At 35.9% G+C, this 15,536-nt stretch overlaps 1 protein-coding gene across 2 annotated transcripts in view; it reads right to left on the reverse strand.

The window, feature by feature from the left end:
- Positions 1-15,536, reverse strand: part of FGF12 (fibroblast growth factor 12) — a 509,997-nt gene that overhangs the window by 187,715 nt on the left and 306,746 nt on the right. For both annotated transcript variants that reach the window (XM_036243114.1, XM_036243113.1), the window contains exon 2: positions 12,482-12,592. In XM_036243114.1, coding sequence (XP_036099007.1) covers positions 12,482-12,592 — 111 coding nt within the window. The remainder of the gene's footprint in view (positions 1-12,481; positions 12,593-15,536) is intronic.

Below are 15,536 nucleotides of genomic sequence, written 5' to 3' on the forward strand. Positions count from 1 at the left end.
AAGTTTAATGTTTAGCCTCTCTAAAGCAAAGCACCATAATATTTCACAAATAGATCCCAGTCCCTTCTTAATACTTTTATAAAGTTGAGAAGAATGCAGTGGTATAATTGAGGGAATGTTTACTATGTACTGGGAAATATTAACCAGAAAAGAGAAATTGGGGATTCAGTATAGAGTAGGTAAAGATATTAGTTCTGAGTTCAAATCCGAGTCTACCACTTAATAACTGTGTGACCATGGGTTCATTATTTAAAATTTCTGTGCCTCAGTTTACTCACCTAAAAAGGAGGAATAATTACTGGACCTGATAAATAGGATTTTTATGATGTTTAAGTGAGTAAAATTTGTAAACTTTCCATATCTGCACTAGTCCCTTAGAAAGTACTCAGTAAACATTAGCTATTATTATCTAACATGCTCCAAACTCATAGGTTAAAAAATCATTTTATTTTCCAAATCTCTCATTGAAAATATACAGTTCTTTCTTTATACTTCATAATAGTAAGTCCTAGAAAACAGTAGTCCACATGAGAATAAAGTTATGATCTATCCCACATTTAGTTCCTGGCTACAGACTGGATGCCTGAGTGAACCAGCCACATGTAACAAATCCCACTTCCGTTAATTACTATCTACATTAAGTGTAAGAATGTAGGCAAATCTGTATAGCCTCTCAATCAATAACTTGAGGGAAGAACACAGGATATGGATATACTAGAACTAAGTTTTCTTTACTGTGAGCAAATCAATTCACATCTCAGAGCCTATGAATCAGGCAACCTTGGAGGGAATTTTAATAATCTCTAACTCGTCACAACTCTAATACTCTTTACCACTACTTCAAGAACCTTCCTCCCATACTTTTGTTTTCTTACTCTTAAAGCACATGAGGGTATATACTTCTTTCCCTGCAAAATAAGCTTAAATTTAGCTTCTGGTCCTAGTTGCATTAAAAAAGAAGCAATGTCTCCCATACTTATGGGTAAATGTAACATTTACTCTCAGAAAATCATGTCTATAATTATCCCCATGAATATATATTCATATAACACTTTGAAGGTTTATTTAATACTGTGCAGGAGCAGGTTCTTTTACTATTATTGCTATAGAGTTCACTTTTCCAGACTGAGCATACTCAATTTTCTTCCTATTTTCATAATGGAAAATGACTTCCGCATCTGGCCTTTGAATTCTCTAAAACTGTCAGTCATTCTCAAAACAAAATGCAAATGCAATCCAATTTGAATTAATCATTTACACTGGGTGTTGTTCTCTAATGCACATTCATTTTGGATGGGGTTGTTCTGCAAATTTGGTTCCATTCATTTATTCAGCAGGTACTGAATACCTAATATGTGCCAGGTACTACTAATCTAGGTGCTGCTGATACAACAGTGTAAATTGCAGACAAAACTCCCTACCCCCCTCCCTACCCCCGTGGAGCTTATATTTCATTTTAGCCTTTCAAAGTAAATGGTAGGCTGGTTATATTATTGCTACTATGAATTAACATATCCATATCAGATAGCAAGGCCTCATTACATGCCAACTCAGAGATAAATCAGGCATAGTCAATGTCCTTAAGAAACTTATAACCCAAAGGATGTAAATAACTCACATACATAATAAATATGTACAAATAAAACTGCATAAATATCTCAAGAGATGTACCACGTGTGCGAAGGAAAAGCAGGACTTCCAGTTAGAGAAATCAGAAAAACTTTGCAAAACAAAAAGCAGTTAATTTTGTTTTTAGATGATATATAATCAGTGAAAAAAAAACAACAAACAAGTTTGCAATGAGGAAAATGTGAGCTATCTCTGGAGAGCATTTTAGAGAAGAAAGGACATAATAAAATACACAAGGATATTAGTGGTAAGTTTTCTGGAGGAGGGGGAAATCAAGTTGCCAAGGGAGAGGGACGTGTTGAAGACAGGAATTGAAATTTATATAGATTAACCAGAAAAGGACTGCATCAGAAAATGTGTCACTTTTGAGTAAGAGTATGAAGAAGATGAGGACAAAGGCTATTTTGACATATGGAGGAAGAACATTCTAAGAATACAGGATAGCTAGGACCAACATTCTGAGAAAGGAACACAGTGTGTTAGAAGAACAGGAAGAAGACTCATCAAAGGGGAGCAAGAATGATCAGGATAGGTCATGGGCAGGATAGTATAAAACCTATGGGTCATAGGATAAAATCTCGCTTTTATCCTTACTAATGTGTATGAAAGAGAATGAGCAGAGAGGTGACTTTATCTGACCTGTGTGTTCACTAGGTCACTGTGGCTGCTGTGTGAACAACAGACCGAAGGGGAAGGAGGTCAGTTACGAGGTGACTGCTGAAGTCCACGGATGAAAGCAGTTTGGACTAGGTAGTGGCAATAGGAACAGTGAAAAGTGGTCAAATTTTGTATATATTTTGAATGTAGACTGAATTTACTACTGTTTTCCAATTGAATGCAAAAATTATAGAACCATCTGCTTTTAAAAGTTTGCTCCTTTTCGCAAACTATTTAAAAGGGAAAGTTTCACGTTTTTTTTTCCCGGCTGTCAAAGTTTCAGATCTGTCAGGACTGTTAGAGATAACATTCTTCAAACACCTCATTTCAAAGTGTAGGAAACCAAGGAACAGAAAGCTTGCGTGACTTAAACAAGATCTCACAGCTAATTAAGGAAAGGACCTGGACTGGAAACCAGGCCATCTGACTCACAGTCCAAGCTGCGGTTTACACTCCTCTTTTAAAGTTTTATTTAGTTATTTTGATTTCATAAACATGGGATGAGAGCTACAAGTGTCCCAAAATCAAGTCTTCGGGGCCTATGCAGATAAGGGGGAAATGTGGGGCATCCATTGCTTGAATGCACTAATTTTCCCCCTGAAGTCTACCAGCTGAGACATATCTGTGTAGCCCTCCAGTGTGGGGTCTTGGAAAATGCCCATCGCTGTGCTAGCCAGAAGGGCACATAAGGACGATGCACTCGAACAGGGTAAATATAATGCAGCTCATGCAGGGTTCGAACACAGTCAAGTAAAACGAGTGATTAGTGGGGAGTTTTGTGTGGGCGTGGGAGCTGAGGGGGACCGCTGCGGGAGGCCTCAGGCAGCCCAAGGAGATAGAGTTGAGAAGCGTTCTGAAGGGTGAGATTGGTTTACCAGGTGGATAAGATTGGTGAAGTCATTCCAGGCAAAAGGAACTAGCATGTGTAAAAGCTCCAAGACGTAAAACGATGTGATATAGGCTGATACATCATTATATTTGTTTTTGTTATTCCCCCAAACTTATGTTTGATCACATACCTGCCTAAAATTGAACTCTGTCTGTCTCCAGAAAGAAAGTCAAAATGGAACAGATTCCACACATGCTTGAGATGCTAGAAAGTCTGAATTTCAGTGTGCTTTTCAATGTGCCTGTTTTCCCTGTTCTGTTGGGAATCAGGTACCCACAGAACTAAGTATGACAGTCCCAGGACAGAGACTGCCTTATTAGCAATTGTGAGCACTCCAAACCCTGGGTGCAGAGGAGAGTCACCAGTTGTCCCTCCCTCGGTGCATCAGGATCACCTGGATTACTTGTCAAAACAGAGACTGCCAAGTTTAGCCCAGAGTTCCGGATGCCGCACGCCTAGCGTGAGGTTCAAGAAAGTGTATTTTTCACATGTGTTGTGGATGCTGGTCGTCCAAGGACTACACACTTTATGAACCACTGATTTCAAGTACTCTTCACCACCACCAGTTTAAGGACCTTTAAAGCCTTCCATGTAACAGTAGCTGCCACCACTGCGAATTTTACTTCTATTAACACGGCCACTGTCTATGCGCTCCTTGTAAACAAGGACTCTCACCCCTACTGATGAGACAAACAACAACACTGAACTGTGTTTTAGGCATTAATTTAAGCACTTTTCATCTATCAACCCATTTATTCTATACAACCACCCTATGATCTAAGTATTAATGATTACTCTCCCTTACTAACTCAAAGGCGCATAACCTCAAATCAGATAGCCTGAATTCAAATTCTGGCTCTATCATTTTTGTGTGTGGCTCTCCAGATCTTATACACTCCTTGAAAATATCACCTAGGGATCCGTAAACATAGATTTCCTGCCAGTAACATACTTTTCAGAACAAATGGTATTTATGGAAATGGAATCCGTGAATCACTTTTTCTGAACATATATTCACATCTTTATACGAATAAAGAAAAGGCTATCAAAATCTTAGAGATTCTCTGTTCCTCTCATTTTGTAAAATCAGAGCTTGAATAAATCTGAGAGAATTTATATGACTTGCCTAAAGCCAAGCACTGGTCACCTCACATGGCCAAGGACAGACTTAAGATCATCTCGGGCCTCAGCTCTTTCTAGGCATACACTTGGTAAAGTAACTCCCATAAGATTCTTAACCACTATGTTTACTGCCTATAAATATGCCCATAAACAGTCATAGAGCAAGTAGGAAAGAGGATAATTTCAAATTGCTCATGTTTTGCTTTACTGACCAGAGAGACATATGAGGGCAGAACTCTTAGGATCAAAAAGAAATATAAGACCAATAAGAAGTTAAGAGGCCAAGGTAAAAAATAAGTATGAGGAGTAATTCCCTTTTAATTTTAGGTAAACAAGTAAACTATTTGAGAAAATAATTGGTTCTTGTTCAAGCTTTCCACAAATATTATTTAGAGTTTGAGGAATAGTCTTTAAACTTAAAACATAATCAACAAAAATACATTTCTAAAAAAAAAAAAAAAAAGTCCACTATTTTACTTCTAGCTATTAAAATAAAAAGGCAACAATTTTCCTTTATTAAAAAATCAAATGAAGTAACTGCATTCATAAGCTAAGGCTGAATATTAATTTTGCTCTTGAAAAGATATGCCACTATAAGAGTAATAACATTTCATCGACTGAAGTATTGCTCAAGATTATGTAAATAACCTCGCTTAAAGAAAATCAGCAGGGTAACACACGCATTTCTTTTTTTCTTTTTATTTAACTTGTAGGTATGATTTCACATCTACAAGTTGGTGACATATTCTTAAAGTACAGATGACACTAGAAGAAAATACTGTCCCTATAATTGCATATGGCATAGTCCTTAACCTCCCATGAGTACGATAATGTGTATGTGGACTGAAGTAGGTGAAAGAGATTAACCCTTTGTCCAGAAATGTCCCTTGTATGGGGAGAACACTTCTTTATAATTATTTACAGCATCCCTCATGTCCTTGATCATTTTTCCCAACTAACCGTTTGGATCATGTTTCTGAACATAGTTTAGCAATACAGAGCTTCTGTTGGCTTTGGCTGTATCTATATACTTGTGACTAGTGGTATCAAAATACCATATGCTTGGTATTGTATAGAAAACATAACTGGATGACTAAATTTTTAAATTTCCAACTGGATTTCTGAAACTCAGATACAGACCATTTTGAAGTTTTTCTTTATGCTAAACTCATGGAGAACTTAATATGTTCATAAAATCTGAAGAAACTGCATTTGTATCTGTAACTGGTAGTTAGGAACTTAAAATATTAGAGGTCTAGAATCAAAAGATCTTAAGAGGTAAATTCCAAATTAGTTAAATATTAAGTATAAAGATGAATCAATATGTGAAAAAAACTAAAATAATCCTGGAATGAGTAAAGTTGTCCTAAATAGGCAAATAAGCTGAGGGCATAAAAGCATATTTTAAATAAAAATAAAATAAAGCATGGCAAAAAAAATTAAGAGATAGGCAAAAAAAAGAGTAAAAATTTTTGCAACTCACATAACATAGAGCTGATTTTTAAAATATAAATAGATTCTACAAATGAAAAAACAGACATTTTACAAAAACAGATATAGACACTTTATGAAGAAAGAAATATAGATGACTCTTTAGATAGATGTACATGTACTCATGTACAAAAAAAGAAAATTAAAGTTTATGTTTTTAGAACCAAAAGTTTGATAACACATTTTGTTGACTAGAAGATAAAGAAACAGATACTCTCAGTATAAATTCATGTCAAACAGCAAATAGATTTCAAAATTATAAAAGTACATAAACCTGGGCTCTGCAATTTCACTTCTAAGAATTCATCCTATAAACACACTTGCACACATGCAAATGACTTGTATACAAAGATATTCTCTATAGCGTTGTTGCATTAGCAAAACATTAGGAAGAACTAAAATGTTCTTCAATAGGAAATTAGATTTAAAAATTGTCCCATTTAAATATGTGCTAATATGAAAAAAAAATTTATAGATGTAACATTTTAAGTTAAAAATGGGTTTGACTGGATTAAAAAGCTGTGGTACATGTACACAATGGACTACTATGCAGCTGTAAGAAGAAAAGATCTCTTATCCTTTGAGATGGCATGGAAGGGCGTGGAAAGTATTATGCTAAGTGAAACAAGCCAAGCAGAGAAAGACAAATACCACATGATCTCACTTATTTGTGGAATATAATGAACTAAACAAACTGATGAACAAAATTGACTCAGAGACATAGAAGTGAGGTACAGACTGACAAGCCTCAAAGGAGGGGAGGTTGGGGGGGAAGATAAACCACCAAACTTACATGCATGTATGCATGACCAATGAACATAGACAACAAAGCTGGAGATGGGGTGGGGGTGAGGGGAGGCGGGTGTCAATGGGGGAAAAATGAGAAACATCTGTAACAAAAACAAATTAATAAATAAAAAATAAATAAATTAAAAAAGGTCTTGAATAGACATGCTGTAGAGATATAGATCAATAGTATCATATATATTGATAAATGCATAGACTATATGTGGGAGAATACAAAGAAATGTGATCAGGTAGAAGAGGAGAGATGGACAGACAATTGCTTTTGACTGTGTCAGTGCCTTCCAGCCATAGCAACATGCCCGTAGTTGAACAAAGTTGGGATTAATGACTCAAAGCAAAGGGAAAATACACAACATGCCAGAGCTGGAATGCCTTAGTAAGAAGTTGTCAAAAAAGGACTTATAGGATTTGGTCAGTGTTATGTGATTATCAGGGAGGCTCCAAGAAATGTAGATTTACTCCAATTGGATGCCCTGTGGAAGTAGGTGTAACTTCATGATTGGGTATCTTAATCATTCCCATCAATAAAGCAAGAAATGAGCAAAGTTAAAGCTGTGTTTGGTGAAAAAGCAGCAGCCACTCATATAAGCCAGATAAAGAAATATTTGACCATTTCGTAGTTTGGACAAGGTTCTCATTTTTGTCTGCATTCAAATGTAATCACCGAGTGGTCTTGTTTTTGTCTCGATGCATCCGGCTCACAGTGGCCTTGTCTAATCGGGTGTTCTGTGAAGTTGTTTTATTCAGCAGAAGCACACTCAGCCGGCTGGGAGTGCCACCCAGCTTCTGGCTCTCAGGGACTGCTTTGCTCGTTCTCAACTGTATATCCTTTTGTGCCTTCAGAATTTTATAGCATGTACTTACCTTACCTATGCAAATAATTTTTAAAAGAATCTCAGAACTTCCCTGGCAGATGTGGCTCAGTTGGCTGGAGCATTGTCTAATATACTGAAAAGTTGTGGGTTCAATTAATGGTCAGGGTACGTACAGGAAGCAACCAATCAATGTTCTCTCTCACCTTAATCTCCCTCTCTCTCTCTCTCTCTCTCTCTCTCTCTTCTCTCTCTCTCTCTCTCTCTCTCTCTCTCTCTCCCCCTCTCTGTCTCTCTCCCTCCCTCTCTCTCCCTCCCTGTCTATCTTCCTTCCCCTCTCTCAAATCAATAAGCATAAGTATGTCCTCTGGTGAGGATTAAAATAAAATTTAAAGAAGAATCTCAGAAGTGAAGGAGACCTTAAAAATTACTCAATTCTGAGACTATCCCAACCACCATCGTCTTCTTCCCCCTCCCACACCACAGGGGTTTTCTTGTAAATTCCCTTTATCTTACTAAAGCAAAACATGAAAAAAAAATTCTAAATAATCTTGGAATGAGTAAATCCCTTCTAAATAAGAAAAAAATACTGAGGGCATAAAGGCATATTTTAAATTTAAAAAGCACAGCAAAGAAGTGGAGAGATAAGCAACAAAAAGAATAAAAATATGTGCAACTCATAACATAGAGCTGATTTTTAAAATACCAGTTCTATGTGCCAGTACATCGTTTGCTTGAATACCTCCAGTATCACTCTGGTGCAAATTTATCAGGCAGTTCTTTCCACATCAAATGGCTCTTACTATTTTTTTGTTCAGAGGAAAAGAGAACAATGCATTTGGTTATAATATCTTAATTGTTTTCACCCCAGCATGTTTGACCTCTTCAAGTGCATCTTCTCCTCTAGTAACTAGGGAGCAGAATAATTACCTTTCTAATTTTATGTAAAACATTCCAATTAATACTCTCCAAACTGCAATTGTTTTGTTTTTTGTGCCAGTGTTCCAACACAGTTTTGCATCTTTTGTTGTCATTACATTTGCAGAGATTCTTATCTGTTACTGCTGACAAGCCCATTTGTTTTTGTACTCAATTACATGTAATTAGTCTTTTCTTCAGGAACAAAGGAACAGGTGTCTTATCTATTCTATGCAAGACACCATAGTAAGGTTGGTTGAACCTAATGATGTCTAGTGAACCAAACAGCACAATTCTGACAGATGCTCATAGTAACAAGATTTTTTTTTTCAAACAATTAAATGCTTTTACGCCTGCCCACACAAAGTAGAGAAAGAAAAGGCATTTTAACATCTTAGAGGCTTATAATTTTCTATTAAAAAAAATGGAAACTTTTCAATCTTCCTATGACGTTTTAAATCCCCACTCAGAAAATGTATAAATAAAAAATTGTTTTCATTGAAAAATTTTCAGTGAAAATTTTGGGAGGGGATATCACAAAAAAAGTAAAAAAACTGGTGAAACGTGAACAAAGTCTAAAGCTCAGTTAACAGTACGGTACCAGCATTAATTTCCTTGTTTTGATCATGATACTGTTGCTACGTAAATTCGCACTATTCGGGGAGCTGTGTGATGAGTACACAGAATCCCCTGCATTCGTTTGTAATTTTTCTGATGTCTAAAATTATTTCAAAAGAAAAAGTTTAAAAATATTTGGGTAGGAAGAGTACTTAGCCAATGACCTAGACAAATGTCTGCACATCTGCACAAGGAGGCATTCATTCATTTGTTCCACTTTTGTTGAGTACTTCCTATATATTAGAGATCATTCTAGGTTCTACAGATACATCAAAGATCAAAACAAGATCTCTTCATCTGTGGGACTTACATTCTCCTGGGAGAAAGATCTCAAATAAACAAACAAACAGCAACGATATAGATGTCAGGTAGTCATCAAAGCTATGGACAGGAACAAAGTAGGGTATCGGAATAAAGAGGGCCAGAGGAGAGATGTGTAACTTTATAAAGGATGGTCAGGGAAGGTTGCTTCACTATTTCTAAGAAATGTCTTGGTAGCACTGTTTGTAATTGCCCTAACATAGAAATGATGACTATCCACAAAAAAGAAAATTGGTAAATGTATTAGGTATATTCATGCAATTACTCTAAAAAAATGAAAATAAATAATATAAAGCAAACCATATATGCCTCTCATAACCATAACATTGGGAAGGAAAAGTACCTAAAATGTATGTATAGTAATAATCTCACTTATAAAATATTTACAAATATGCAAAAATATTATGAATGCTCTAAGTATCCATATATGTGAGAAATGTATTTATAATACAGCACAGATGTAAACAATGCAGGACAGTTGTTACGCCTGGTACTGGAGGAAAGCAGAGCTCCCTCGGAGGCGACACACAGAGGTTGCGAATGGATTGACATTTTTAACTAAATTTTAAGCGTAGGGCTGGGTATCCGGTTATTTTGTCTTAGTCTTATTATTTTGTACATCTAAATTATTTTAATACCAAAATGTCAAAAAGTGTGTACAATCACTTATCTTAATAAAATATAAGAGATTTTTGAATTTGTAAATTTGAAGAGTTTCTAAAAGCATTTGACAAAATATATCACCCTCAGTGTGTATGTGTGTGTATTACGTATAATGCCATTATGCATAGATATATATTTTATCATACATACAGGAGGGAGCAAAAGTAGGTTTACACTTGTATGTGAAATACAGAGTTGATTCTTGTTTTATTGTTTATTACTTATATTATTTTATTGTTTATTACTTATTATATTATTTTTCATATGAACAACTGTAAACCTATTTTCCCCACCCTGTATATAGCATTTGTGTCTGCCCTGGCCAGTTTGGCTCAGCGGTTAGAGCATCGGCCTGTTGTCCAGAGAGACCCGGGTTCGGTTGCCACTAAGGGTGTGTACCTCGGTTGCAGTTTGTCACTGGCCCTGGCTGGTCGTGCGGGTGGTGGCCACTCGATGTGTCCCTTTCACGTCAATGTTTCTCTCTCTCTCTCTCTCTCTCTCTCTTCCTCTCTCTCCCTCCTACTCTATCTGAACAAAAAAATGGAAAAATGTCCTCGGGTGAGGATAAAAAACAAAAACAAAACTATAGCATTTGTGTCTATTGTAAACATCAGGAGAGAAAGCACTTTTAATTACTTTTCTAGCAAAAGTGAAGAAAGGATTTGTCCAAGTTGCCCCACACTTTCACCGGGGCCTTCTACACTGTCCATGGTCAATGTCATGCATCTGCAGGGCAGCTGTCTGGATTACAGGTGGATCCTATGGAACTGAGTATTGCTACTTGATTTACTTGTGGATTGAATCTATCTTCATCAATTTATAATTTTTCAATCTTTTTCCCTTACAGTGGGGTGGATAGTGCTGATGGAGGATATTAATATTATCATCTCTGGCCACCTCATTTTATAGAAAAAACAAACCAAAAACAGATCAAGGAATACCTCAGAAAGAGCACAAGTGACCAGCTTAGCGACCCCTCTGATTCTCTCCATCTGCGTGTCACTACTAAATCCACGTTCATGTGCAGATGCAATAGATGGAAATCCTACCCGAAGAGAAAAGGCTCCTCTTTCTTCTGTCCTCAGTTGAAAATGTAAATCACTGAAAGAATGCATTCCCACACACACAGAGCAACAATGCAAACCACAATAAGCTAATCAACTACTTTGCTGAAAACTAGAATCAAATTCTTTAGAATAAGATGGGTTTTTTTTTACTGTAATTTATATTTTGTAATGTATAATGTTAAGTGAACAAAGAATAATTTAGAAGGGGTGGACTAGAGCATTTTCACATTTTAGAAACTGTTGATCTTTCCTCAAATCCTTATTTTTAATTGGAAAGATATTTCCAATGAAAATATAAGGCTTCTGTCCAGCCAGTGTGGCTCACTGGATTGAGTGTCATCCTATGGACTGAGAGGTCCCAGTTCGATTCCTGGTTGTACAGAGCACATGCCCAGGTTGTGGGCTCCATCCCCAGTGGGGGGCATGCAGGAGGCAGTGATCAATGTTTCTCTTACATCAATGTTTCTATCTCTCTCTCCCTTCCTCTCTCTAAAAAATCAATGAAAACATATTTTAAAACTATATATCTAGTTTCTTAGATTACCTTATGCAATCTACCTGTTGGTAGATTGTCAGTCTAACCACACAATCATATCCATCAGAAGACAATTTAATTGGATATATATTTAATGAGAATTTACTATACACTTGACACTAAAGATCTAGCAGTGAATACAATCAAACTTTAGAAAACACCCTACATAATTTTAGAACAATACAAATTTTCTTCAGTATATGCATATCACTGTGAAAGATGATGACAGTAATCATTCTTAGTATTGTAGTTTATATTAAAAATATTTCCAAAATGCAAATATACGCAATTAAAACTTGATGATTTTGTTGTTATTAAACTTGTCGACTCTAAGATTAAATTAGTTAAAAACTATTTCTGGGATATTATTAATAATATTTTAACATTTGACATTGTATATCCAAAATTATATCAAAGTTTCAGGTCACCCAATCTTAATGATCTTATTATTATCACATACACTACAAAATATTATCATATTATTTTAATATATTTTTCTTTTAAAACAAATAATTTTTTCCTCAATCCAAATAAAATAACATGCAATATACATACTATGTATTCAATGTTTACCTTAAGAATGTTTGTCTGCCTGAAATGCTATTCTAAGAACTATTTTAGCATGTTTACTATTTAGTTCTAGGATTAAAAACACTATCCTGGCTATAAAGTCTGCCTTATTCCTATGAATACTTACCGTCATCCTGACTACAAACACTGGGATGAAAGAATTTGTCCTGTCCCAAGTTGGAATTCCTTCAAGCCTCCTAATTTTTTATTCTCCCTTATTGCCTCTTTGTTAAAGGGAATCATAGTAAGAAAAATAAAGGAAAAGATACCAGTTCACTTGTAGTTAAATTGTTCAAAGGCAGCCTGGCCATGCTTTAAGTCTACAATTCACTGGTCTATACATGTCATTGTGACTGGATTGCAAGAATCTAATGTTCCTTACTGTAGTCGCTGTTTTCGTCCTTGGTCCCATCAATGGTACCATCTGGGTGCATCTGCAGGAAATATCCCTGCTGGCTGAATAACCTTGTCACAATTCCTTTCAGCTGGGGTTCTGTAAAACAAAAAGAAATGATTATTCAAATTGGTATTTTGTTTATAAAAATGCTCACTTGCAAATTGTCAGAAACATTATCTACATAAATGCATAAATGCCCATGGCTTAAATATTAAAATACGTATTTAGAAAGGCAGCATTTCAGTAACATATCTTTACTTTTTTTTTTCCTTCTAGAGGCAGAGCCATAATACTATGCAACGATAAACCAAATGTAAATAAATAAAAGCTAATTATGATTAGCAAAATTCAGAGGCATACTAAAAAGTGAATTGCTTCTCTCTCTCCTGCATCTAGTGTCTGACTACAAGTTTATGTTCCCATTCCAGAATCACTGTTTAGATCAAACTGCCACTGTAATTCTTCAGCTTCTAGCAGTAATAATCATCCCCCAGAAGACTTCGATTTCTGCTGAATGGCAACTATCCATCAGAAACTCCTGGGTTTTGAAATTCTGGTCAAGTTCAGCCAGAAAGAATGGTTTGGGTGAGAACCACAGGGAAGAGCACAGCCCATGGCCGTGAGCTGTCACTGGAAAGAATGTGGAAACAGATTTCACCTTCAGTAAATACCTGACCAGAGTGGAGCCCCGGTACTAAAGCCAGTTTTCCAGCCCCAAAATAAATCAATGTATGAATATTTCTCTAATTATTTCAAACTAAAAGTGGCCCTCAGCTTTTAAAAACTCCCTACATGCTAATGCCATCAAACTGAACTTTGTACACCATGTTTGGATTTTTGTACATCAGCTAAAATAAATATTTAAAGCTTCTCATTGTGGTGCTGGCTGCCAGCAACAATCCTTTTTTTATAGCATCGCCACCATCTTTGTCTCTACTTCAGTGTTGAGCAAAAATTAGACTATTCTACTGCATTTATAGCCCTAATTATTTCATAAAAATAAGGAGAACAAAAAATTCTGCATCTGGTGATAAAATTGAGGCAAAGATAGAAATCAGATGACTGCTGAAGTAGCAACATGTTGCCCTCAAAAAGACAATCAATGAATTTCAACTGAGAGTCAATTTCATTCTTTCATCCATTTTTTTCCCACCAATAGTCACTCTGAATCTCTCTCTCTTTTTTTTAATGCAATTTGTAGGTACTTAGTGTTACACTGGACACATTTATTCATGTTTAGGTCTAAATAAGAATTCTATTTAAGGAGTCAATAAATTTAAGTCTTTGGGAATGGACCTATTCCTTATAACATTTGTCTATGGTTAGCCTTTTACACATATGACTTGATCACAGATATTTGGGGATATGAGGCAATGCCTATATAAACATGTCTTTTTACAAGCAATCCTAAGAAGTAGAAAAGATGCCAAGTGAAATAAGTCAGTCAGAGAAAGACAAATATCCTATCTCACATATTTGTGAAATCTAAGGAACAAAATAAACTGACCAACGAAATAGGTCCAGAGGCATGCATGCATGGAACGGACCACAGAGGGGATGGGAAGAGATTGAACAAAAAACATATATACTATTTGCATAGCTCAGGACACAGACAACAGTGTAGTGAAGGCCTGAGGTAGGGTAGGGGCTAGATGTAGAGGAGAAAGGGGAGTAAATTTGGGGACATTTGTAATACTGTCAACAACAACAACAAATATATATATATATATATATATATATATATATATATATAATGTGAATAAAGAGGAGGGTTATAATAAAAGACCTGAATTGTAATTTGGGCATTCTGATTTGATAACTATAATTATCTTTGCAAGTAAAATTCATTTTATTTAATTTGTGGACCTCAATTTCCTCAAATATCTAGACATTAAAGTAAATGAACTTTAGGTCCCTTCTATGAGTCTCTGTTGACTGTGTATATTGGAATCCTCTGTCCTGAGTGGTGGCAGAAATCAAGGATTAGATGCACCTTCAATGTATTGCTTCCAAGGGTTCCACCCAACATGACGTACCAGGGACATGTTGGAAGGGCATAAAGTTAGCTAACCTCACTATAAAAAATATCCTGTACCCAAATAACTATCTATCAAACCTACCAACCTTTCCAGGCTCAGCTCAAGATAATTTCCTCCATGAAGATTTGGAGATAGTAAGTGAGAAACACATTGCTAATCAGGGAAAATAAAAAGGACATGTGTGCCTCTGCCGTGAGGCTAACTGACTGACATGCAGGTCTTGCTGTGGCACCCTTAGCTCTCAATTTGCAGTCAGAAGACGTAGCTATGAATCACAATCACCAGTGGTACTGTGCAAGTCATTTAACATCTAAGCCTCAGTTTCCACATCTGTATAAGGGGGGAAAAATAATTCCTATGCTAGCTATAATCATTGAGAATTCCAAATGAATAAATATATGTGATAGTCTGAACTGAACAACCCCATAAGATTATAAATAATAATTAAGGTCTAATTTTTCAACCATGAAAAATGAAGAAATAGTGTGAGGTAAAAGGGCATTCTGTGAACAGACTATTTATATCTTCTGATTTATGTTTTAACAAAATACTAATAGAGCTTGTAAAGTCACTAAAGTAAACAGAAGGTTAAGAGTAGAGGCTAGAAAAGGACAAAAGAGAAAGGAACAACAGTCTTATAATTCATATTTTCTTTCCAATCAGCTTGATAAAGTCACTTTAAGAATGCATGTTTTGGTTGGTAATGAGATGCATGGCAACTGATTCATTAATGCCTACAAATGATTGTTGTTGGGGTTTTTTATTGTTGTTTGGTGGTGTGTTGTGTTTTTTTGTGGGTTTTTGTTTTTTGGTTTTTTTTGGTGATCCTCTTCTGTAGCTGTAATTAAACACTTCATTTGCTCTAGTGAAGCTATCTGCATCCAACGTCCACCAGCACTGGGGCTCTGGGAATTAGGTTGGTTACTCCTGTTCAAGATAATGAGCATTAGGCTTTTATACCATCCCCCACTGCCCAACAGCAGTTCCAGAACAAGTTCCAA

Source organism: Molossus molossus, unplaced genomic scaffold (assembly GCF_014108415.1).
Source record: "Molossus molossus isolate mMolMol1 unplaced genomic scaffold, mMolMol1.p scaffold_m16_p_5, whole genome shotgun sequence".
Classification (NCBI taxonomy): domain Eukaryota; kingdom Metazoa; phylum Chordata; class Mammalia; order Chiroptera; family Molossidae; genus Molossus; species Molossus molossus.